Source organism: Schistocerca cancellata, chromosome 6 (assembly GCF_023864275.1).
Source record: "Schistocerca cancellata isolate TAMUIC-IGC-003103 chromosome 6, iqSchCanc2.1, whole genome shotgun sequence".
Classification (NCBI taxonomy): Eukaryota; Metazoa; Arthropoda; class Insecta; order Orthoptera; family Acrididae; genus Schistocerca; species Schistocerca cancellata.
The window spans coordinates 107,306,865-107,331,280 of NC_064631.1; the positions used below are offsets into that span (position 1 = coordinate 107,306,865).

Genomic DNA, 24,416 nt, shown 5'->3' on the forward strand with positions numbered 1-24,416 from the left:
CCGTGATTCGTCACTCCACACAACTTTTCCACTGATCTATCGGCCAATGTTTACGCTCCTTACACCAAGCGAGACGTCGTTTGGGATTCAAATAGATCAAATGGCTCTATGCATTATGGGACTTAACATCTGAGGTCATCAGTCCCCTAGAACTTAGAACTATTTAAACATAACTAAGGACATCACACACATCCATGCCCGAGGCAGGATTCGAACCTGCGACCGTAGCAGCAGCGCTGTTCCAGACTGAAGCGCCTACAACCGCTCGGCCACAACGACCGGCCGTTTGGCGTTTACCGGCGTGATGTGTGGCTTATGAGCAGCCGCTCGACCATGAAACCCAAGTTTTCCCACCTCCCGCCTAACTGTCATAGTACTTACAGTGGATCCTGACGCAGTTCGGAATTCCTGTGTGATGGTCTGGATAGATGTCTGCCTATTACACATTACGACCCTCTTCAACTGTCGGCAGTCTCTGTCAGTCAACAGACGAGGTCGGCCTGTACGCTTTTGTCCCTTCACGTTTCTCCTTCATCATCACATCGGGCACAGTGGACCTAGGGAGTTTTAAGAGTGTGGAAATCTCGCATACAGACGCATGACACAAGTGACACCGAATCACCTGACCACGTTCGAAGTCTGTGAGTTCCGCGGAGCGCCCCATTCTGCTCCCTCACGATGTCTAATGACTACTGAGGTCGCTGATATGGAGTACCTGGCAGCAACTGGCAGCACAATGTTCCTAATATGAAAAACCTGTAGATCCATACGTGTGAGAAAATAACAAAAGGAATAAGTGCATGAGATTTGTCAAGGACGAAAAGCACGAATATCCATGACTGGAAACGCTCAGGTTGGTAGTTCGTCACTTACTCTCCATTTGGTGAGCGTGGTAGACACCGAAATTCATGAAGCAAGAGATTTTCGATATCTTGCTTTTCATCAGCTTTTTCACATGTTTGGAGGCTAGAATTAATGGATAATCTTTTGTCTGTCGAAGTTACGTTTTATTCTGCATACATGCCAGGCGAACTTCCGTATAAACTCTAATGGGACAAAGTTGGGTAAGGAAATCTACCGTCTCCATTTCAAGCATCCTGACATTTACCTTAATCAGATCAGGGAAACAACGAAACTTAAATTTCAACATCCAGTAATATACTGACAGAAGAAATAATACGGTGATTCGGGAAATGCTAAGTATGTCTCCGCAATAACACAGACCAGACATCCCTGGAAAATGGTTTTAAATCTATACGTGAGCCGAACATTGAAGAAAAGTCATTCGGTGCCTCGTATTATAACGAGAGGCCAACTGGGATCGTTATAAAAAGGCTGACGATTGTGTTATACGAAATGAGACAAATATATACCGTCATTAAGATGATCAGAATATTTAGGCAGTATCTCAATCTTTGAGGGATGAGAGTACCCAAGAATTTGTTTATAGCGAAATGTTATTTTGCCTACTACTCTATACCTCAGAACTGTAAAATACATTGAATGATTTCTAAAAGAAAAAAATGGCATTTTCAAAAAGACATACAACTGACTCACCCTCTTCAGCAATTTTTCAGAGAGTGCTGTCTTAGCTATTTTCATAACGAAGTCAGTTACTTTGTCCACGTTCAACAGGTGTATTTCCTTCATCCTTCTGCGATTGACAGTCTGAAAATAAATTAAAAGAAAATGTTTAATAATATGTACATTCTAAACTGCTCAAAAATTGTTGACAACACCTGCACGTTTGTGAACGTTGTAAGGTGACGGGATGACAACAGCTAAGCCCGTCTCACACGGAGTAAGGTTCTCTGCAAGCTTGCTTGCCGGCTCACGCACTGATACGCTTGCACGCTCCGTCGTCTGCTAGCCGGTTGCCCTTTAAGGACCTGTGCACGTTTTCCTTGATACCTCTGTTGCTAGTTTCTTTATGAGTCCCTGCAAGATCCCCTGAATATGCTACCTGCGCTGGCCAATCAAGAGTCGTGTTCGGTATCAGCCGGCCGGCGTGGCCGAGCGGTTCTAGGCGCTACGGTCGCAGGTTCGAATCCTGCCACGGGCATGGATGTGTGTGGTGTCCTTAAGTTAGTTAGATTTAAGTAGTTCTAAGTTCTAGGGGACTGATGACCTCAGAAGTTAAGTCCCATAGCGCTCAGAGCCATCTGAACCATTTGTTCGGCATCTGACGTCACAGCCTAAAGGGCGGGTACTCTCAGATAACGCGTTAGCCCTCGAGGTCAAACACAAGGCCACGAGCCCACTGCCTGATCTGTGATCTTTCTCAAACGATTGTACGGAAACTATTCGGTAAACAAAATTGATTCTCGCATTTCTCGTAGTTTAATTCATTGGTTTCATGACGAACTATCATTCTGTTAACAGTCATATTTATTGTGATATTTCATGATAAAGCAAACGACTGCAAGAATTTCGGGAAGTTTGCAGTGGAAAATACGAGTCGCTGTGAATTTGCTTTTGTTGCATGTTAGGTCATATGTTGCTGCATATGAAATGTAGCTAACATTTTGAATTATTCTTCAAATATGGAAGGATATTGCAATTTATCACCTGGTTCAAGTAAATGGGTTGTACATAATGCACTTACTCCCGAACTCACGCTCCAGAATGAAATATTCACAAAATTCCTCATATCTTGTAAACTGTTTCAGATATCGAAAGAACATTTTGAGAAATGAAAGCACGCAAAGAGGAGAGTATTTCACCATACCTACCGTAATAAGCAACTATAGATATTTTAATGAAAAAATGTAATATTTAAGTGTCATCGATAGCTGGTGAAACGAGAATTGGCACAATATGTATGAAGAAATTATAATTTATTTTTATACTGAGAATGGGAATTTTCATAAACTATTGACTTGTCTGTCCCTCAGTTGCTTGTTTAGCGATATGCTGTTGCATGCTTCTGTTGCAGTTTCAACTGCATTATAGCGTTAGTGAGTTGAATATTTATAAACTCTGCTCTATTTTGGCGGAAGAAACAGATTCTAATGTGGCAACAAGGGGAGTTAGGTATTAATCAAAACTCGCCTTTGATAACGTTTCTCTGAAGAAAAGTAAAGGTAATGATAAGTCTGGGAAAAGTAAATTGCTATTTCTATTGAAATTTCGGCGGAATCCTATACCCCAGTGTGTTTTTAATAACCAATGATATGGATTCCAACTGGCCATCAGGTTTTATTTCTCTGTCTCAGTAATGTAAGAAATATGAAAACAATTAACAACACACAGTATACCATCTTTTCTTTCCTATCCTTACACAGAGTGAAGGATTGCGCTTGTTCATCACTGACATTTTTCTCAAAGATATTGGTAATTGATTACTAGTTGACAGGTTTTAGCCGTTTTAGATAGTTTCATATTTCTCAGATCATTGAGATAAAGAAATAAAATCTTTGACAAGTTTCAGTCCATATCACTCACTCTTAAAAACGCAATGGGTTATAGGATACTGTGGAAATTTCAACATAAGTAGCGATTTATTTTCATCAGACTCCTTATTCCCTTTTCTTTCTTCAGAGAGACATTATCAGTGACGACTTTTGAGCAATACCTAAGTTCCCTTGTTGCTACATTTGCATCTTCTTCTTTTACAAATACAGAGCAGAGTTTATAAATATTCATCCCACTAACATTCTAATGCAGTTGAAATTGCGACAGAATCATGAAACAGCAACTGATGAAAAGACAAGTCGATAGTTTATGAAAATTCGCTTTTGTCAATAAAAGTATATATATTTACTAAGATGGTATCTGTTCTTTCGGACATGTCCTTTTTTCCTATCCTTCTTTGTTTTTTATATATAACTTAATAAAATGTTAGGGAAAAAAATTGGTTGTGTCAGGACGCGAACCACCGCCCCAACAAAAAAAAAAACTCATTATAGGACAGTGACGCTATTCATTACACTTTTTATGTTAAGGAAGGTAGGAGAAACAGAAACCTTTATTATTCACAAAATCAACTTAGTACGTCCTGACACATGATAACTGTCCTGGAAGGAACCTCGCTGCCGTCCTACCATGCAGCATGAAATAACAACAAAATCAAAGTGGGGCCACATCCGGCACCCTAAAGAAAAGTACTGATAGATATGAAAACAAAATTTGAAGTACATCCATTTGCTAACTGTGCAGGCGTTAGTTTCTCCTACATCGCACACTCGCATAGTGTTCTTAGTCGATCATTTAACTTGGTCGGTTTCACAATGAAAGCACCGCCGCTCATCTTCGCGCACCCTGCACACCCCAAGTATGTGGCGGGTCAGCAAAAACCGTTACTAGGAAATTGGCATACCAATCCTTGTACTTTTGTAGCCTTAACAGTTTTGTGTGTCCATCTTGCAAGTATTGCCAGTAATCCAGGACGTTCAGTACGTTCAGACGTGTGTCTCTATAGATGTAATGGACCGTCATACCTGTGATCCACGCCGTTGCGTTCGTCTTATGACGCGGAAAATACGTTTTCTCTGGAAAAAATACTGTGTCAGAATAGACAGCTGTATAGATAGTGCGCCGCATGAACGCGATTATCTTTCTTGCGAGAGTCCAGACAGCCAATGCCTCGCCGCAGACCAGCCGATGGTCGTCCGTATTGAGCACGCCGCATTGCTGACACAAGGGCGAATCCGCCAAATGTATTGCGTACTTTTTATCATTTGTAGGGTATTTCCGGTTGACGACAATGTACCATGTTGACCTGACTGATGTAGGTAGGTGGGGGTGGTGGACCGTGCGCCACACCACGTGCCAATTAACAGCTGGATGTTTCCGTTCCACCCTATTCCGGGCGATCTGTCGAAGAAGCAGATGGTACACGTCCTTCGATGTCGACTGTCGGGTCGTCGGTAAACACTCCCGAACGTAACTGTGTTCCACGATGAACGTGCGCACGTACGTTAAAGGGGGCGATATATGGCCGACACTGACTGGAGGAAGATGCGATGTTGGTACGAGTTCTTCGATGATCGTCCCCGTAAGCGAGTGATTCCTGCTGCGCCACCGTACTAATATACATGGCTCGCGCCTTCTTATGCACGTTCACTAAACCAACGCCCCCCTCTCGCGCTGGGAGGATAAGCGTGTTGTACTGTACCTTAAAGAGTTGTCCCAGGCATACATAGTATCCAAAAGCCGCCTGAATCCTCATAGCCATCGTGCGCGTCAAGGGGAGAAGGTGTGTCAGGTGGCACATCATGGGCGCGAGATAAAGGTTGACGAGTAACACTCGCTCCAGCATATCCATCGACCGTAGGGCATTTAGTCGTACTGCCGTGCGGACTCTGAGTAACAGTCTTCAGTAGTTGTCCGCAGCCGTTCCGGCTGTCTCTTAATGAAAAGTGATACCCAAACAGCGGAGGGTTTGCACCGCAGGTAAGGGTCCTTCCGTTCCTGGTTCTAGTCCACGCCCCACATGCATGAATTGTGATTTTCGGTAGTTGACCACACTTCCAGCTGCCATCCCATACGTCCGTAGCCAATCCAGTGCTGTTTGAGTCACCGCCTCATTCCGTACGAGGAACACATTGTCATCCGTGTATGCTCTGTATTTGAATGATAAATGCCGCAGGGAGATCCCGGTAAGACGGCGGCGAAGGCCTGCGAGGCACGGTTCTAAGGCGATCGCATAAAGGAGGATCGACGTGGGGCAACCCTGTCTCACTGATCTTAAGATCTTAAAATACTCAGTTCTCTCTCCGTTGACCACCATCGCTGATCTGGCGTCGTGCAACAGCCGCATCACAGCATTGGTCAATAATGGCGAGACACCCATCCTGTTCATCACCGCCGCGAGGTACACATGATCCACGCGATCAAAAGCATGATCGAAATCTACTGCAACCATCGCCTCCCGGAGGCGGCATGCAGCCGCGAGGGCAACTACGTCACGATAGTCTCCCAAGGCTGTGTGGATATTACTGATGCCGCCAAGACAAGTCTGATCGGCGTGTATTCGATTCTCCAGCGACTTTTTGATACGACTGCCCAGGATGCGCATGAAGATCTTGTAGTCATTATTAAGGAGAGTCAAGTGGCGAGAATCACAAGGCCGTTTGCCACCACGGGGCTTCGGTATCGGTATCATGAGCCCATTCCGTGAACTGAATGTGAACCGGTACTTCTTGCCGCAGAAGCTCATTAAACATACATAGCCACATCGGTGTCATAATGGTCACAAAGGCACGGTAAAATTCCAACGGGAATCCGTCTGGACCTGGGGACCTCGTGTAATCGCTTCCTCCAGCTCTTCACACGTAATTTCAGATAACCCGGCCGCTTCCCCGTTCACACTCGTCGCGTCTGGGACCTCTTCCAGGACGTTCCCCAGCTCCCTCTGACCCTCCCCGTTGCTCGCGTAGAATCTGCTAAAATGATCCCTGAACGCCTGTGCTATGCCCCTTTGTGTTGTAAAACGACGGCCATCGCCGAGATCGATCTCATTTATTAAATTCCTGCGTCTTCTTCGTCTTTCCTTTATCACATAATGCATCGAGGGAACCTCATTGGGCAGGAAATCCTGCAACCTCGCGCGTATCATCGTACCTGCCATCCTCAGGGTGGCAAGTTGTACCAACTTCGCCTTAACTCAGTGGACGGCCGTCTGGCGTTCTGGTGTAGGTGGTTGAGCTAACAGTTCCCGGAGAGCCGTAAAGTAAAACTCAGTGGTCGTGCGCTGCCATTGAGAAACCTCCTTCCCGTAACCTATTAACGTCCTCCGTAAAGCTGGCTTCGCGCACTCGATCCACCACTGCAGGACAGAACCGAAAGAATTTCGTCGATGGAGGCAGCCATGCCACGCGTCCTCCACTATGCGTCGGCATTCTGTATCTCGCAGGTGGGAGGCGTTCATCTTCCAATTACCTCTCCGTCTCCATACGGTTAACCGTACAAATATATGCCTCGTGGTCTGTAAACGCTGTCGGCCATATTTCTGCGTCCACTGTCGATATTGCTAACGCCCTTGAAACGTAGATCCGACCCAAACGGCTCGCGGAGTGGCTAGTAAAAAATGTATATCCTGGTTGGTTGCGATACTTCAGGTCCCATGTATCGACTAATTCCATCCCGTTGACCAGCTCCCTAAGTTCTTGGCTACTAGTATAGTTAGGTTGTTGGTCCTTTCTGTCGAGCAGACAATTAAAATCTCCGCCGAGTATGCAAGCATCGAATCGTCCCTGGAACAACGGTGTAACCTCATGGGCGTAAACAGCTGCTCTGTCCCTTCTCTTATCCGAGCCTGACGGTGCGTATATGTTGATCAAACGTATTCCACCTATGGTCACGGCCGTACCACGGGCAGAAGGGAAATGCTCTGCTTCGTCTGCACGTATCCCTTCCTTTAATAATATAGCTGTGCCAACGCCTCTCTCGTCACACGGGAAACAGTAAATGTCGTAACCGTAAAAGTCCGAGGGGGGAAGTACCCGAACTTCCTGTAATAGTGCTATGCCTAAATCCGCATCCATTATCATGTCACTGAGCATCTTGATTTTTACCGGCGTCCCAATGCTATTGACGTTAACAGATCCTATCCGATAAGCTTGTTGCATGGCGGTCAACGTAGACAGGGTACCGTACGGCTGCTAATTTTACCGTACATAGGCTGCTGTCGGACTAACGTCCCCCGCCGTCCCCTCATATGGTCTGCCATTATTCCGTGCCCTCTGCCGGTCTTACACCGGGAGAGTGCGTGGGAGCAGTTCCTCCGGCATCATCTGTTCCCCACGGGGGTGGGTCTTCTGACCAGTCCCCTAGTGTCCCACCGTTGTCGTGCGGTGCAGGCGCCGTAGCCTCCTCAGTAGCCTGTTGCCGTCTATCGAGCTCCTTCGCTGTGTCTGGAGCATCGTCAGCGGTAGGTCGTGCCGCCGTCCCGCTGGCCACCGTTGCATCCACGCTAGGCAGTTCTTCTGTATCCGGCGCCGTAGCCTCCTCAGTAGCCTGTTGCCGTCTATCGAGCTCCTTCGCTGTGTCTGGAGCATCGTCAGCGGTAGGTCGTGCCGCCGTCCCGCTGGCCACCGTTGCATCCACGCTAGGCAGTTCTTCTGTATCCATGGTCGTCCCTTCTGTACCCGTAAACTTCTCAGAATTGTCTGCTAGATCAGAGTGGTCGTTCTCCACCGTGAGGCGGCGCTTCTTCCGGCGTTTTGGTGATCGCTGTTTACGTTGCTGGGCCTCTGAATCAGCGGTCAGCATGGTCTCCAGTTGTTCGTGGGGGACGTCGGAATCGTGCGCCGTCGTATTATCGACGTCTCCAAGTGCCTTATCTGAAGGGGCCGCAAGCGGCACCGAAGAGAGGGCGTCCTGTGACGGTTGCAGGCGGTCCAGCGCAACGTCGTACTTCCGTGGCTCGCCACGATCCGCCGCTGTCTGTGTGTTCTGGTACGCGCCTGTCTCGCGGCCCACGTCATCGCGTAATGCGGCGACATAAGTCATGGGGAGCACAGTCGGATGCGGCGTGAAGGGTGGATCATCCCGTGGCAGCTGTAGTAATCTTCGTTGTGCACACTCAGAACGTACGTGTCCCTCCTTCCCACACCCAGAGCACGTCCTTGGTTGTCCGTCGTAGATGACAATCGCCCTACAACCGACGATGTGTTTTCGGAGTTCGATCCGTATTTGTCTGACGCCATTGAGGACAGGATACGTGCCACGTGGGATAGGACCGTTCCGTAAGGACGCAGGGCGTCTGTCACCAATTCTTCTGGCACTTCGAATGGAAGCTCAAAGACGCGGATCGTTCGGAGTCCCATGCCGGCGTGTTCAACTGTTACCGCTCCAACATTCCCGTCCGAATGACAGAAACGAAGTCCTTGTCGGTGTCGAAGTAGTAGTTCGTCACATGCCGCTTCATGTATGAGCTTGACATAGACCACGCTGCTGACTATAGATAAGTGTATTCAACTAGAACGTCAGGTTCGATTTTCACCTCGTCCCGTAAATAACGTTCGATCTCGTAAGCTTTTGGTCGAGCATATTCGGTAACAAAACTAAATTTCAGTGTCGATTTGCGGAACGACAAGGCCATGATTCGTTCTATGTATACCGCGGCACGCCGCGTAAACACCTCTCGCGCGGTCGCGCGGCAGGGACGTAAACACCGTCCGAACCGCTGCGCCGCTGAAGGCTGACTGTACCTGAGCCACCGATGACATGTCCGAAAGAACAGATACAAATCAAATGGTTCAAATGGCTCTGAGCACTATGGGACTCAACATCTTAGGTCATAAGTCCCCTAGAACTTAGAACTACTTAAACCTAACTAACCTAAGGACATAACACACACCCATGCCCGAGGCAGGATTCGAACCTGCGACCGTAGCAGTCCCGCGGTTCCGGACTGCAGCGCCAGAACCGCTAGACCACCGCGGCCGGCAAAGAACAGATACCATCTCAGTAAATATATATAGTTAAGGCTCACCGGCCACTTGACCATCTTCTTCTTCTGTGCGAATGCACAAACAGTGCCCGAACTCTTACGGGAATCGGCAACGCGCCGCGAGTAATGAGTATAATGGGCGGGAGCACTACGAATGTAGTGCGGGACAATACGTTGAGAATGTGGGTTTCGCGGGAGGCGTGTCAGAGATAGATCCCTGCAGTCGCGTTATCCTCTGTGTCCTCGGTGGCTCAGGTGGACAGAACGTCTGCCATGTAAGCAGGAGATCCCGCGTTCGAGTCCCGGTCGGGGCACACATTTTCATCTGTCCCCGTTGTATGTCAACGCCTGTAAGCAGCTAAGGGTGTTCATTTCATTGTAATAAAAGTATAAGCTAATTTCTTCATATGTATATTCCAAACCACAGCAATTCTCGTTTCAACAGCTGTCGACGGTGCATGAATATTATATTGTTTCACTGAAAAAAAAAACGGTAGTCGCTTTGAATACCGTGCTAAATATGGAAGTTTCGCAAATTAACCATATGGTGAAATATTTTCTCTTTGGTTACTATCATTTGGCAAAATATTGTTTCGACATCTGAAACCGTTTATGAGATACGAGGTTCAAATGGCTCTGAGCACTATGGGACTCAACTGCTGTGGTCATAAGTCCCCTAGAACTTAGAACTACTTAAACCTAACTAACCTAAGGACAGCACACAACACCCAGCCATCACGAGGCAGAGAAAATCCCTGACCCCGCCGGGAATCGAACCCGGGAAGCCGGGCGTGGGAAGCGAGAACGCTACCGCACGACCACGAGATGCGGGCTGATACGAGGAATTCTGTGAATATCTCATTGTGGTTTTTTCATTGGAGCGCGATTTCGGGACGAAATACAACCCATTTCCTCAAGACTGGTGACATTACATACATGGCAACATAGGACTTTACATACACCAAACGCAAGTACTTAGCGATCTCTGTTTTTCACTGAAATTCTTAATTACTTAATTACTTAATCCTGAAGTACCAGAAAAAATATAACCTTTAACGTAATTATAGGCAGTTTGTCATGAAACTGACGAATTAAATTATGGGATGTGTGAGAATCACATTTTTGTACAGGACAGTTTCTTTAAAATAGTTTGAGAAAATTGCCGTTGGCCGGCTTGCGCGCCTTGCTGTTCAAGGGCCAAGCTAGCTAGCTAACTTCCGCGCTGCGAAATCATACACCGTGTGAAAGGCTCAACAGGCGAGGTGACCGCCTCCGCCAACTGCCAGCGAGCAGTCAGTTTAGGAAACTAGTGGCGAACCTTGCTCCGTGTGAGACAGACCTCAAGAAAGAAACCGTAGTCACAGACTGTCATTTGAGCGGACAACGGCAGCCTTGCGCCAAGGGCTGCGAGGTTAGGTAGGGGTTCTGTGCAGCCGGAAAAAAAAAACTACTGTAATCTTGCGGCATACACATTTTAGCGATACTGAGGTGTTCTTCCCCCAAAGGAGCTGTTAAAGTATCGACGTCACTCTTCAGTCCCATCCATTAGAGAGGAGGGAGATTTTGAATGAACAGAGAAATCGCGGGAAGAAACTATGGGTCGCAATAACGTACAATTACATTTTCTTAGCACAGTGAGAGAGCTGAAGTAACTTCAAGTACCAAAAATAAAAAGACTCCTATTAAAGGGAAAGCCATATTTTGTAAATATTATACAATAAATCAGCCAATGGCCTTGACACTGGTTCCCATCAGATCACCGAAGATAACTGCTGTCGAGCTGGGCTAACTCTTGGATGGGTGACTGTCCAGTCTGCCGAGAGCTGTTGCCAACGGAGTGCACTCAGCCCTAGTGAAGCCCACCGAGGAGCTACTTGACTGGAAAGTAGCCGCTCCGGTCACGAAAACTGAGAATAGCCGGAAGAGCGGCGTGCTGATCACATGTCCCTCTGTATCTGCACCCAGTGATGTCTGTGGACAGGATGACACAGCGGTCGGTCAGTACTGTTGGGCCTCCAAAGCCTGTTCGGACAGAGTTTAGTTTAGTATAAAATAATTCATTATTTGTAACAAGGCGATGTAGTCTGTCTTTTGTTGGGAAATTTGGTTCAATTTAAAATCGTGCAGTTAATTGCTAGGTGGCTGCGAGCCTACTAAACTTTTGGACAGGACCTCACACTTGGCTGCGATTGATAGAGGTGGTAGTGTCCTAGGCGGTCCATGCGACTGACTGAACAGGGGTGTGTGTCCAGATGTTGTTACTCGGCCGTTTTTCCCAAACTGTCCCGTAACTGATGCAAGACCCGAAACAGAAAGACAAGTCAAAATGAAAACTAATCCCCAATGATAAATGAAATATGTATTAGTCCCAGTGATTGCCAGTATTTAACCAATGTGGATTACAATTTTCTGTACTGAATTGGATGTCCACCAAAATAGGAAGCCTCTATGAAAGCAAGTTGTCAGCTGTGAGCTAGGGGACGCGCCATCGACGACGTCATTCATGATATCATCAATGTCATGGGATTACCTCACCCCGTAACACTCCTCCCTTTCCAGAGCACTTTCCCGCGAAAGGCAAAGGTCCCGAGTTCGAGTCTCTGTCGGGCACACAGTTTTAATCTGCCAGGAAGTTCCTCCCCCCTTTGACAAAGGGCAATACCCCTTTCAAAAAAGGCGAGAACAAATTTTGGAGCGAAATTCAAATTTTGGGCTGTAAATTAAAAGTCAAGTGTGTTTCCTACGTAACTGGGGCTGTTATCCTCAGCATAAATTAAAATGACCTTTTTAGGTGTGTCTGAAGAGTGTAAACTTTATAATCAAAAGTATCCGGACTCCCTATGCAATCCGGAACTGGCCTGCGCATTTCACGAGAGGCGGAACCGCCAGCATAAAATGCGGCGGGGAATATTGTGTTGTCAACAGAGCACCAGTAACAGCAGAATCAGAATGTGGGCTAGTCATTCGATGACATCATGACACCTGAGTAACAACTCCATCAGGGACATTTCAACAGCTCTATTGCTGGCCAACTCGACTGTTTCTGATGTGATTGTGAAATGGAAACTCGAAGAAACAACCACTGCTTAACCAGGAGCATCAGACCTCTGATGGGCAGGGACCGTCGAGAATAGCGGAGGGTGGCAGTAGAAAAGTGGCATGAAATCAGCGGAACCAACCATTCGTGAATACCAAAGAGCTACCTGCATTCCAGACAGCACAATGGCGGAGCAGCTCCTCATAACCCTCACATTTCGGCAATGAGTGCTAAACTAGCTTGAGATGATGTCAAGAACGACGCCACTGGATCGCGGATGGCTGGAAACGAATGATTTGGAGTGTTGAATCCTGCTATACTTTGTGGCAGTCCAGTGGAAGGGTTTGTGTTTGGCGAGTGCATGAAGAACGTTAACCTGCTATCATGTGTAGAGCCGACAGTGAAGTATTGAGGAGGTGGTGCTACTGTGTGGGGCTGTTTCTGTTGCTTAGTGTTTGGTCACCTTATTCCTGTTAAGAAAACGCTAAATGTGGAATGATACGAACACGTGTTACAGAATTCTGTACTGCAAACAATAAGGGAACAGTTCTGAGACGATGATTATTTGTATCAGCATGAGAATGCACTCTCTCCTACAGCAGCTTCTGTGAGGCAACGATGTGTGGACAATAACATCACTGAAATGGATTAACCTTCCCCTAGCGCCCAGCTCAACCCAATTGAATACATTTGGAATGAGTTAGATCCTAAACTTAGCTCCAGATCCCAGCGTCAAAATTCTGATTTACTCTGATTTCGTCTATGTATTAAGGATGGGCTGCCACTCCTTCACAGACCTTCGGACACCTAACTGAAAGTGTCCAGAGCAGATTTCAGCCATTGTAAACGCGAAAGATAGACACACCGTATTAGTGTTCACTAAGAGGTGTCTGGTTTCTTTTGATTAGGTAGTGTACATGAGCCATGTTGTCCCGTTCGCAGTTGGAGACGCAGAGCTCTCTACTCACCTGCTTTGAGAATGCAGGTTCAATTTAAACCCATTATGTCCGCAGCTCGTGGTCGTGCGGTAGCGTTCTCGCTTCCCATGCCCGGGTTCCCAAGTTCGATTCCCTGTTGTCCTTAGGTTAGTTAGGTTTAAGTAGTTCTGAGTTCTAGGGGTCTGATGACCATAGATGTTAAGTCCCATAGTGCTCAGAGCCATTTGAACCATTTTAAACCCATTATAAAGCTTGATGCAGTTGGCAGTTACCGGTGGTAAAAATATAATTGTAAAAGATGTTTTCAGTGAAAGAAATACAGCTTTTACAAGCTATGAGAGTGGTGAACTTGTTTTTAGAAGTTCGCTACCATTTGGAAGGTCATATGGTCAGCACACCGCTCTCCCGGCCGTATGTCAGTTTACGAGACCGGATCCGCTACTTCTCAATCGAGTAGCTCCTCGGTTTGCCTCACAAGGGCTGAGTGCACCCCGCTTGCCAACAACGCTCGGCAGACCGGATGGTCACCCATGGAAGTCCTAGGCCAGCCCTACAGTGCTTAACTACGGTGATCTGACAGGAACCGGTGTTAACACTGCTGCAAGACACTGGCAGCTATGGGCTTTAATTCCTTTGTGTCTTCGTTCATAGTGGCTGCAGAATCAAAAGGATGTCCGTTCTTATGGATGGGAGTAAATGCTAGAATAGTCCGTGAAGTTGTAGTGACTACTGTGTCCAGATGCGGTGTAGTGGTCAGTTCATCTGCCTAGTGAGCGGGAGACGCAGGTTTGTACCCCCACTGATATAAATCAGTGCCCTCTGGGAGCTAATGTCTTTAATTCCTTTGTGTCTTGATTCGTAGTAGCAGCAGGATCAAAATGGTGTCTCTTCTTGCGGACATTTCCGAAGGAACAGATACCACATACACGATCCATCGTGTGTAACAGTAAAGTAACTCCCATTACGTTTTGATCTCCCATAGACTGTTATAGAACCAAAAACGTCAACACAGACAGCAACTGACCACGGAGACACTGCATTGAGGATATCATTATGGACACCGGCATTTGGAATTCAGAATTATGAAAACATTTTATGAAGAATATTTACCACAGTCCAGATGTTAAATCGTTATACAGACCCAAAAATGGCAAATATGATAGTGTTTTTCGATACTAATGACTGTCAAAATCAACATGTAACATAGATTGGTCGCACTAGCGTACAGCAAACTATTTCCTTTACAGACGCACTGGGCTTTCCATTAATCCTTCCGAAAAATTCAACCTTTCCATTCGCCTTCCCTGCTATTATGAAGATGGTATCTGACCTTTCGGATATGTCCGAAAGAACAGATGCCATCGCTGACCATGCAGCTCTCGAGAATGAAATGATAATTAAATCACTTACCGCACATGTCCGAAAGAACAGATACCATCTTCATATAGTTACAGCTAACCGGCCATTGACCTTCTTCTTCTGTGCGGATGCACACGCATTGCCCGAGCTCTTACGGGACTCGGTAAGATTGTCTGCCGCGAGTAATGAGTGTAATGCGCAGTCTGGACATTTTAAGTTGGGCATGTGGGTCTCACTGGGAGCGTGCGAGGGATAAATACCTGCAGTCGCGCTATCCTCTTTGCCCTCGGTGTTTCATTTGGATAGAGCGTCTGCCATGTAAGCAGGATATCCCGGGTTCGAGCCCCGGTCGGGGCACACATTTTCAACTGGCCCTGTTGACGTATATCAACGCCTGTCAACAGCTTAAGGTCTTGATTTAATTATCATTTCTTCTCTACTATTAATTTTACGTGGTGACTCCGTTTCATACTGCTTTAAACGATCTGACGTGTTCAAGATGTTCACCACTGATTTTGTAATAGGATGCTATAGATTTCTTTCAGTTGGTTATAGACATTACCTTTCATTCATTGAGCTGCGCGGTCTAAAGCGCCTTGTCACAGTTCGCGCGGCTCCCCCCCCCCCCCCCCCCCTCCCCGTCGGAGGTTCTAGTCGTCCCTCGGGCAAGGGTGAGTGTGTTGTTCTTCGCTTAAGTTAGATTAAGTAGTGTATAAGCCTAGGGACCAATGACCTCAGCAGTTTGGTCGCAAAGAAATTTATCACAAATTTCCAAATTTCATTCATTCATGTTAAAAGAGAGCTTCCATCCATTATACTAAACTGAAATTTGCTATGCATATGCGATGTATGCACAATAAAACTCGTACTTACAGAGGAAAGAAACACAGTAGTATGCGGAAAGTACCTTGTAGCAGAATTCGACAGCGCGGACGACGTTGATGTCGATCCTGAGGAGGTGGCCGAGGGTGACACCGTTCAGGTCGCAGATGACGACGTCCCCGAGGGAGCAGTCATCCAAGTACATCATGTCCAGCTGCATCATCAGCACTTTCGCGTACTTGACGCACGAGATCGCGGACGGGTCCGGGTCGACGCCTGCCATTATGTGCACTCGCTGCAAGTCCTTGGTGAGTCGCGGCATTGTCACCAGCTTGCTGTTGGACAACAATGCAGTCACTTTAACTACAAGCACACGATCAACACAAAAGCGACATCACTCTACTCTGTCCACATAGTCTAGCCAGGTGTCCAGATTTTTGCGGGATGTTCCGATTTATAGGAGTTTACGACGCTCCTATCAAGACCTGCCTCCCATAAGACCTATACATGGGACACCGAAAATTCTCGCTTTTTGGCTTGGCCTGAAAAATAATGCGTATTCACTTCCAAAATGGTCGAGTTCCTTAAGGGGCTCCGGAAAGGCTCAAAATCATAAAAAGTTCAATTTGTACTTTTTTGCGTTTTCTGAATCTGCAGACTATTACCTTTTAATAGATATATAATTTATTCAATTCCGAAGACTACAACTATTTTTAATTTTTTTTTGAAATGTGTTCTACATGGGCGTGACCCACTGTGGCGCTGTTAAACTGCTGTCAAATGGTGTTATTATTAACGTCCGTGTTCATCAGGTACATTTTAGTGATGTGAGATGAAGTATGTGTTGTGGCTAACCTGTGATGGTTCAATATATATCGCTGGTGTGATTGTCGATTGTTTCATGTTTATTTACTCTGTCGTTATCTCGAAAATATTCGTAATTAATTCTGTTTCTTGAGTCTCTGTTTTGTTGAAGTATAATAATGAGTAAAAGTAAAGTTATTAGAAATCCTCTGAAGGCTTTTAAGAAAAGGAGAAATGTTGGAAAGCCAAAGGTATGTGTTATTACTGTAAATAATAACATTCTAACATGGTACGAGCGATGCTTGCTTTAGACAAGGAACGCCTTCGGGCTGCAGACAGGGCTGTAAAGAGTCTAGAAATAGAAGCAAGAGTAAACAGGAGGAGGAACAAGAGGAAGCTGGAGGAGGAGTTTGCAGAGGATGAAGATAATCCATCCTATGGACCTGGAATGCACTAAAAAGTTAATCCAATCTTTGTCGCTCGATTCCCAAAACTTTTATTTTCTCATACTAATTACATGTTTTCTAAGGATCTTCCAAACATATTTGTTTCAAACTTTCAGTAAATGTTACACAGTACCTTCTGCATAATTTAACACAGCCTTTTTCCAAAAAACTGTATATTTTTTAATATATAAATAAAAAATTGCAAAGAAATGTTGTGAATTTTCATTACAATTGAAAAAAAAATCATCTTTAATAAGTGAACTAAAATTTTGTAAAATCCCTGTGTTAAGTTGTAGCCCATATTCCAATAAATAATCTGTAAAAAGTTCAACTTCCTACCTCAAATACTTTGTGAGGAAAGATGTAATTTATAAGCGTTATTTTAACATTGCAAGTATAGGGCGTTCCGGAGCCCCTTAACTAAAAAATTAAACTCCTCCCGAACAGGCCATGAAGGCCCAACGGTGGCGATCGGCCGCCGTGTCATCTTCAGCCCACAGGCGTCACTGGATGCTGCGATGCTGATATGGAGGAGCATGTGGTCAGCACATCGCTCTCCCGGCCGTATGTCAGTTTCCGAGACCGGAGCCGCTACTTCTCAATCAAGTAGCTGTCCAGTTTGCCTCACAAGGGCTGAGTGAAACCCGCTTGCCAACAACGCTCGGCAGACTGGATGGTCATCCATCCCAGTGCTAGCCCAGCCCGACAGCACTTAACTTCGGTGATCTGACGGGAACCGGCGTTACCACTGCGGCAAGGCCGTTGGCCGAATTCCTTAACCTATCGAATTGTATTTCTAAACTAGTCGGTGACAGTAACAAAGAAAAGTAGAATACTTTGCACCAGGAAGCCGCAATCACCCGATGAGCTAAAAACACGCATCACATGTGCCTGAACTGTATGTTTCGAAAACATTCAGTGGCGTTGGCATCCATTGTTATAGGTGGATCTTTCAACAAATGATGTCCTACATTTTTTTTTGTCAGAACATATTTGTTCTTAGGAGTTAGAATTTCGTAAAAATATCAGTTAACATTTGTCTCACATGTAGTCCTTGCCTTCATAGTCACCTTCACGTTCAGTGCCCTTGCGTCAGCGTAGTGAAAGAGCATGTACTCCCTGTTGGTAAGAGCTCTTTACCTGTGCTCGCAGCCCTGTTATCACTGCATGAATCACGCACTCCTCATCTTCAAAGTGTGTCCCACGTGGGGTATCCTTAAGTGGCCCACACAGAAGTGGGCGCCAAGTTTGAGCTATAGATTGGATGGGGCAATTATGTCCAACCCAATTTGGCGATGTGTACCTGGGTTCTAGATCCACATAACTACTCTGCAATTCACACGTAAGCGCTTGGCGGAAGGTTCATCGAACCACTTTCAGACTCTGTATCTCCGCCGTTCCATTCTCGGAAAGCAAGTGAGGGAAGATCACTTAAATCTTTTCGTGCAAGAGCTAATTCCTCCTATTTTATTACGATGATTATTTCTTCCTCTGTAATTTTGAGACAACAAAATATTTTCGCCTTCGGAAAAGCTAGTTGGTGATTGAAATTCCTCGCCGCAACGAGAAACGCCTTTGCTTTAGTGATTGCCATTTCAACTCGCGTACGATTTCCATAACTCACACTCCCCTTTTTCGTCATAATACAAGACCAGCTACCCTTGAAAAATGGACGACTATCATTCTGCTGTGTGTATACACTGAGTCTAAGATATTATTATCGCGAGTAGTAGCGAGCGAGCAGTTGTCGATGGGAGTCGGAAGTGGTCAGAGGAAACGTGCGATGGAGAGAAGCCGCGCGACATGAGAGGTCGCAACTTGACATGATCGTGCTAGCATCGCTGGAGGATATTTTGGTAATTTGCCTTTTCGCTACACGGAGCTGTTGGTTGCTTGAGCACTGGAGGGATTTTGTCAGATTTATGTATACATACATTCAGACTAATATTCGTATCTTTGTTGTGGCCAGAAACGTGTTTATTGAGTATATGAGGTGCGACAATAAAGTAATGAGACTGATGTGAAAAAAAATGTTGCTTACCGTTTTAGTCAAGTTTAGTGTCGTCTCTTTCAAAGTAGTTACCTTCTGATTGCACACACTTTTTCCAGCGCTCCTACCATTGATGGAAATATTTCTGGAACTCATCTTCTGTAATATCCTCCAAGACCCTCGTCACAACTTTTTGTACATCTTGTGTTGTTTGGAAATGGTGTACCTTGACCGCCGTTTTGACTCTTGGAAATAGAAATACGTTGCACGGAGCGATATCCGGTGAATAAGGTGGCTGTGGTAGTACTGAAATTTGTTTTGAGGATAAAAATTACTGTACTGACAGACCAGTATGGGATGGTGCATTATCGTGATGCAGAATCCAATTATCAGCAATGTTGGCACGGACACGAAGAACTCGTTTACGAAGTCTTTCTAAACTTTCTTTGTAGTAATATTGGTTAACTGTTTCTCCACGAGGCACCCACTCTTCATGAACAATTCCCTTGGAATCAAAGAAGCGCACAAGCATGCATTTCACTTTTGACTTTGACATGCGACCTTTTTTTGGTCTGGGTGATCCCTTTGAGCACCACTGCGAACTTTGGCGTTTTGTCTCTGGATTGTACTGAAAAAAAAAACAACTTTCGTCACCAGTGATAACACGGCTCAACAGTACTGGATTGATTTCGGCTGCCACAGTTTTCCGTGTTTCTCGCTGTCGTAGTGTGAGATTTTTGGGGACCATTTTTGCACAAATCTTTCTCATACCAAGATCTTCAGTTATTATTAGACGAACCGTTTCTCTATTAATGTTCAGCTCTTCTGCAACCATTTTCACGGATAATCTTCGATCAGATCGTACGAGTTTACGCATCCTGGCCAAGTTGACATCAGTCCGTGAGGTTGATGGTCGTCCACTGCGGTCTTCATTTTCAACATTCGTTCTGCCTTCACTAAACATTTTATGCCAACGAAAAACTTGAGCTCTTGACATAACCTCCTCTCCAAAAGCCGTCTGAAGTTTACCATAAGTTGTCGTCGCGTTTTCACCCAATTTAACGTAAAAAGAAATGGCATGCAGTTGCGCAATATTATGCAGTTCCATTTCCGTGACGAGAGACACAAACACATGTTAACTTATTACAGCACAACTCACGACTGAGCAGTTGCATCGATGTGCCGCTTGGACTAGAAACAGCTTATAGACCAAGGTCAAAGATGTTGTGCCTACGCAAGCCTGATGGGTTGCCACATCTTGCAAAGAAAATCAGTCTCATTACATTATTGTCGCACCTCGTACACATTGTGGAATAATTAGAAGTCTGTGTAAAGTTTGTCAGCATGTAAATCATCAATTTTCTGAATATAGTAAATTAAATGTTAAATAATGAAAGAAGCCAATACAAATGTTAAATTAAATGTTGAAATCAGTTACACGTTAAAAACATGAAAAAAACAATAAAAACTTTTAGTTTACTATATTCAGAAAATTGATGATTTAAATTCTGAGAAACTTTACACAGACTTCCGATTATTCCACAATGTCTATGCTCAATAAACACGTTTCTGGCCTCAACAAAGATACGAATATTACTCTGAGTGTGTTCATAAAGAAATCTGACAAAATCCGTCCAGTGCACAAGCAACCAACAACTACGTGCAAAGAAAAGGCAAACTACCAAAAAATCCTCAATTAATACCGAAGTCTCCTCCGGCGCTACTAGCACGATCACTGCAGGCTGCGACCTGTAATGTCGCGCGGTTTCTCTACACCGCCCTCTGCATTTGCCAACTTCCGACTCCCCTTGACAACAGCTCGCTCGCTAGTACTCGCGATAATAATAATCTCTGACTCAAGAGTTAGTGCATACACACAGAATAATCATAGACGTCCAACTTTCACCCTTCTTGAACTTTTTCGATCTTTTCCATAAATGCCATCTTGTGAGGATTTCATACCTCACAGCAACTGGCAAAGGACGGAGAAATGTAGTAGACCTGTTGCGTCCTCCAAGTGCTCTGCCGATAAAACGCAGTCTTTGATTTGCCTTTCCCACAACATTATCTACACGATCGTTCCAGTTTAAACTGTTTGTAATTCTAACTCCTACCTATTTAGTTGAGCTGACAGTCTTAAATTTGTATGATTTATTCTGTAAACGAAATTTAACCGATTTCTTTTGGTACTCATATCGATGACCTCACACTATTCCTTATTCAGAGACAACTGCCACTTTTCGCACCACGCAGATATTTTGTGTAAATCATTTTGCAGCTGCTTTTGATTTTGATGATTTTACTAGACGGTAACCGATAGTATCATCTGCAAAGAACGTCAGTCGTTTGTATAGATTAGCAACAGCTGAGGAGGGCCTATAACACTTCTCTGGGGAGCACATCTGTTTCATTCGATGATCTTCCATCAATTCTAGGCGCTTCAGTCTGGAACCGTGTGACCGCTACGGTCGCAAGTTCCAATCCTGCCTCGAGCATGGATGTGTGTGCTGTCCTTAGGTTAGTTACGTTTAAGTGGTTCAAAGTTCTAGGGGACTGATGACATCAGATGTTAAGTCCCATAGTGCTCAGAGCCATTTGAACCATTTTCGTCAGTTACTGAGGTCTGTGATCTATCTGTGAGAAAATAAAAATACATAGACACCCCCGTCCGCAGCTCGTGGTCGTGCGGTAGCGTTCTCGCTTCCCGCGCCCGGGTTCCCGGGTTCGATTCCCGGCGGGGTCAGGGATTTTCTCTGCCTCGTGATGACTGGGTGTTGTGTGATGCCTTTAGGTTAGTTAGGTTTAAGTAGTTCTAAGTTCTAGGGGACTGATGACCATAGATGTTAAGTCCCATAGTGCTCAGAGCCATTTTGCACAGACACCCCGGTTGATTAGAACCCGCTTGTGCGGAGCGGTGTCAAAAGGCTTACGGGAATTTAGGAATGTAGAATCAAGGAGAGGTTCCCTGTCGATAGCAGTCATTACTTTGCGTAGAAAAAAAAGTCAATTGTGTTTCACAAAAACAATGTTTCTGAAACCGTGCTATGTATCAATGGACCGTTTTCTGCGTCGTATTTCATAATGTTCCAGCATAGTATTGCCTCAAAATTCTACTGCAAATCGATGTCAGTGATACGTATCTGAAACTCAGTGGATTACAGTACTTCTGTTTCCTTTGCCGGCCGCGGTGGTCTAGCGGTTCTAGGCGCGCAGTCCGGAACCTGCTACGGTCGCAGGTTCGAATCCTGCCTCGGGCATGGATGTGTGTGATGTCCTTAGGTTAGTTAGGTTTAAGTAGTTCTAAGTTCTACTGGACTGATGACCACAGATGTTAAGTCCCATAGTGCTCAGAGCCATTTGAATCATTTTTCTGTTTCCTTTCTTGTATATTGATGACACGTGCTGTTTTCCAGCCCTCAAGTTGGGATCTTTCGTGGAGTGACCAGTTCTATATAACTGCTAAACATGGAACTATTACCTCAGTATATCCTGACAGGAACGTAAATGGTGTACAATCTGGACCAAAAGACTTGCCTTTATTAAGCGACTAGCGATCCCGGCAATTCTGCGCAGTTGCTAAATATAAGCGGATATACTGTACGTCCTAACCTCCTTCCCCTTCCTGATCTGTCAATCTCCTCCCCCCCCCCTATCTCTCTCCATCTCCTCCCCCTCCCTCTTTCTCTCCATCTTCTCCTTCCCCCTCTCTATATCAGTTACCTCCCACTCCCCTTTTTATCGTCTCTTCTCCTTCTTTCTGAAATTGATTCTCGTGTATTGTTACGGTCAACAAAATCTAGATTGGGAAGTGAAGTCGTTTGATATGAATGGGAAAATTCATTGGGATATGAGAGACCTCTCTTGCTGCTGGGCCGGCCGGTGTGACCGAGCGGGTTCTAGGCGCGTCAGTCTGGAACCGCGCGACCGCTACGGTCGCAGGTTCGAATCCTGCCTCGGGCTTGGATGTGTGTGATGTCCTTAGGTTAGTTAGGTTTAAGTAGTTCTTTAAGTTCTAGGGGACTGATGACCTCAGATGTTAAGTCCCATAGTGCTCCGAGCCATTTGAACCACTTGCTGCTGGATCTGTGATAATACTAGTTTCAGTGACAATACCGGTACTTCGCTAGTTTTAATCTGCAAGTGAGTTGGATATCAAAGCTACGGACGATTCAGATTCGGTAATAGAATTCCAATCATAAACCTATGTGTCATAAATACCCATAAATGCCATCAATACCCAAGTTTTTTCCCAAGTTTCCAGTCTGCTTGTGGCACATACCAGACTTTCAGCGTAGGTAACTGTCTGGACAGGCACAATAACTTTCCTGTATTCTGTTAAAACAGACTGCGAGGAAGAAAACAAATGGTTCAAATGGCTCTGAGCACTATGGGACTTAAACATCTGAGGTCATCAGTCCCCTAGAACTTAGAACTACTTAAACCTAACCAACCTAAGGACATCACACACAGCTATGCCCGAGGCAGGATTCGAACCTGCGACCGTAGCGGTCGTACGGTTCCAGACTGAAGGGCCTAGAACCGCTCGGTCACATCGGCCGGCTAAGAAAACAGAACTGCACATTGTTGAAGATACTTTTTTTCTTTATTATTGTGCAATAGAAGACAGAATATATATGGGAGAAAAAATGTGTCTAATGCTGGGGGGCCAACCAGCGGCACGGTAATTTTTGGCCCGTGGAGTTGTTTCATATGAAAGAAAAATGTAGCTTTTATTTCACGTAAAACCCCCAAATGGGCATTCCATCAAGCGTCTTTCGTCTCATATCCAATTGTAATAGGAATATCTCAGTTCGTTGATTCAACTATCCTTAGATTTCCGCCTATATTCCTGTTTGAAAAAAATCACTATCACAAGTGACGATTTACGTGAGAGATGATGATGCTCATTTTAATAAAACAGAAGAATTAGCGGCTTTGTATCCACTTAAGGATATCGGGAGGTCACGAGATTTGTTGGCAGCAGTTATATCGACGTTAAGTAGATTTTCGTTAAAACTTAACAACCTATCGGGGCTAACAACGGATGGTGGTCCAGCAATGGCTGGGAAACACTAAGGTATAGTTCAGTTGGGTGAAAACGAGACCCACAAAATAGTCAATATGTCGATGCTAAACTTTCATTTCATTATCCATTAAGAGAATATATGTGCCAAGTCCCTCAAAATGGACTATGTCATCAACGTAGTTGCCAAAACAGTGAACTTTATTAGGTCGAAAGAATTGAATCACCGTCAGTTCCAAGAATTTCTGAAGTGTTTGGATTCAGAGCATGATAACATATGCTATTATACAAAATTAAGATGGCTAACTTGTGCGAAAATGTTGAAAAGAGTGATTTGAAGCAGGAAATAAATCATTCTTTGAAAGCAAGTCAAAGGGACTCCCGGAGTTCGAAGATAAAGAATGGCTTTCCGACTTTGCGTTCTTGTTCGATGTAACAAAATGGTTCAAATGGCTCTGAGCACTATGGGACTTAACATCTGAGGTCACCAGTCCCCTAGAACTTAGAACTACTTAAACCTAACTAACCTAAGGACATCACACACATCCATGCCCGAGGCAGGATTCGATGTAACAAGCCACCTAAATTATGTTAATACTC

General features: G+C 45.1%; 1 protein-coding gene and 1 pseudogene across 1 annotated transcript in view; both read right to left on the reverse strand.

Moving 5' to 3' along the window:
• Positions 1–24,416, reverse strand: part of LOC126088177 (retinol-binding protein pinta-like) — a 153,763-nt gene that overhangs the window by 35,132 nt on the left and 94,215 nt on the right. The window contains exons 3-4 of the mRNA XM_049906301.1: positions 15,639–15,888; positions 1,558–1,668 (exon numbers count right to left, since the gene is read on the reverse strand). Coding sequence (XP_049762258.1) covers positions 1,558–1,668; positions 15,639–15,888 — 361 coding nt within the window. The remainder of the gene's footprint in view (positions 1–1,557; positions 1,669–15,638; positions 15,889–24,416) is intronic.
• LOC126089852 (5S ribosomal RNA) lies at positions 17,453–17,570 on the reverse strand (annotated as a pseudogene).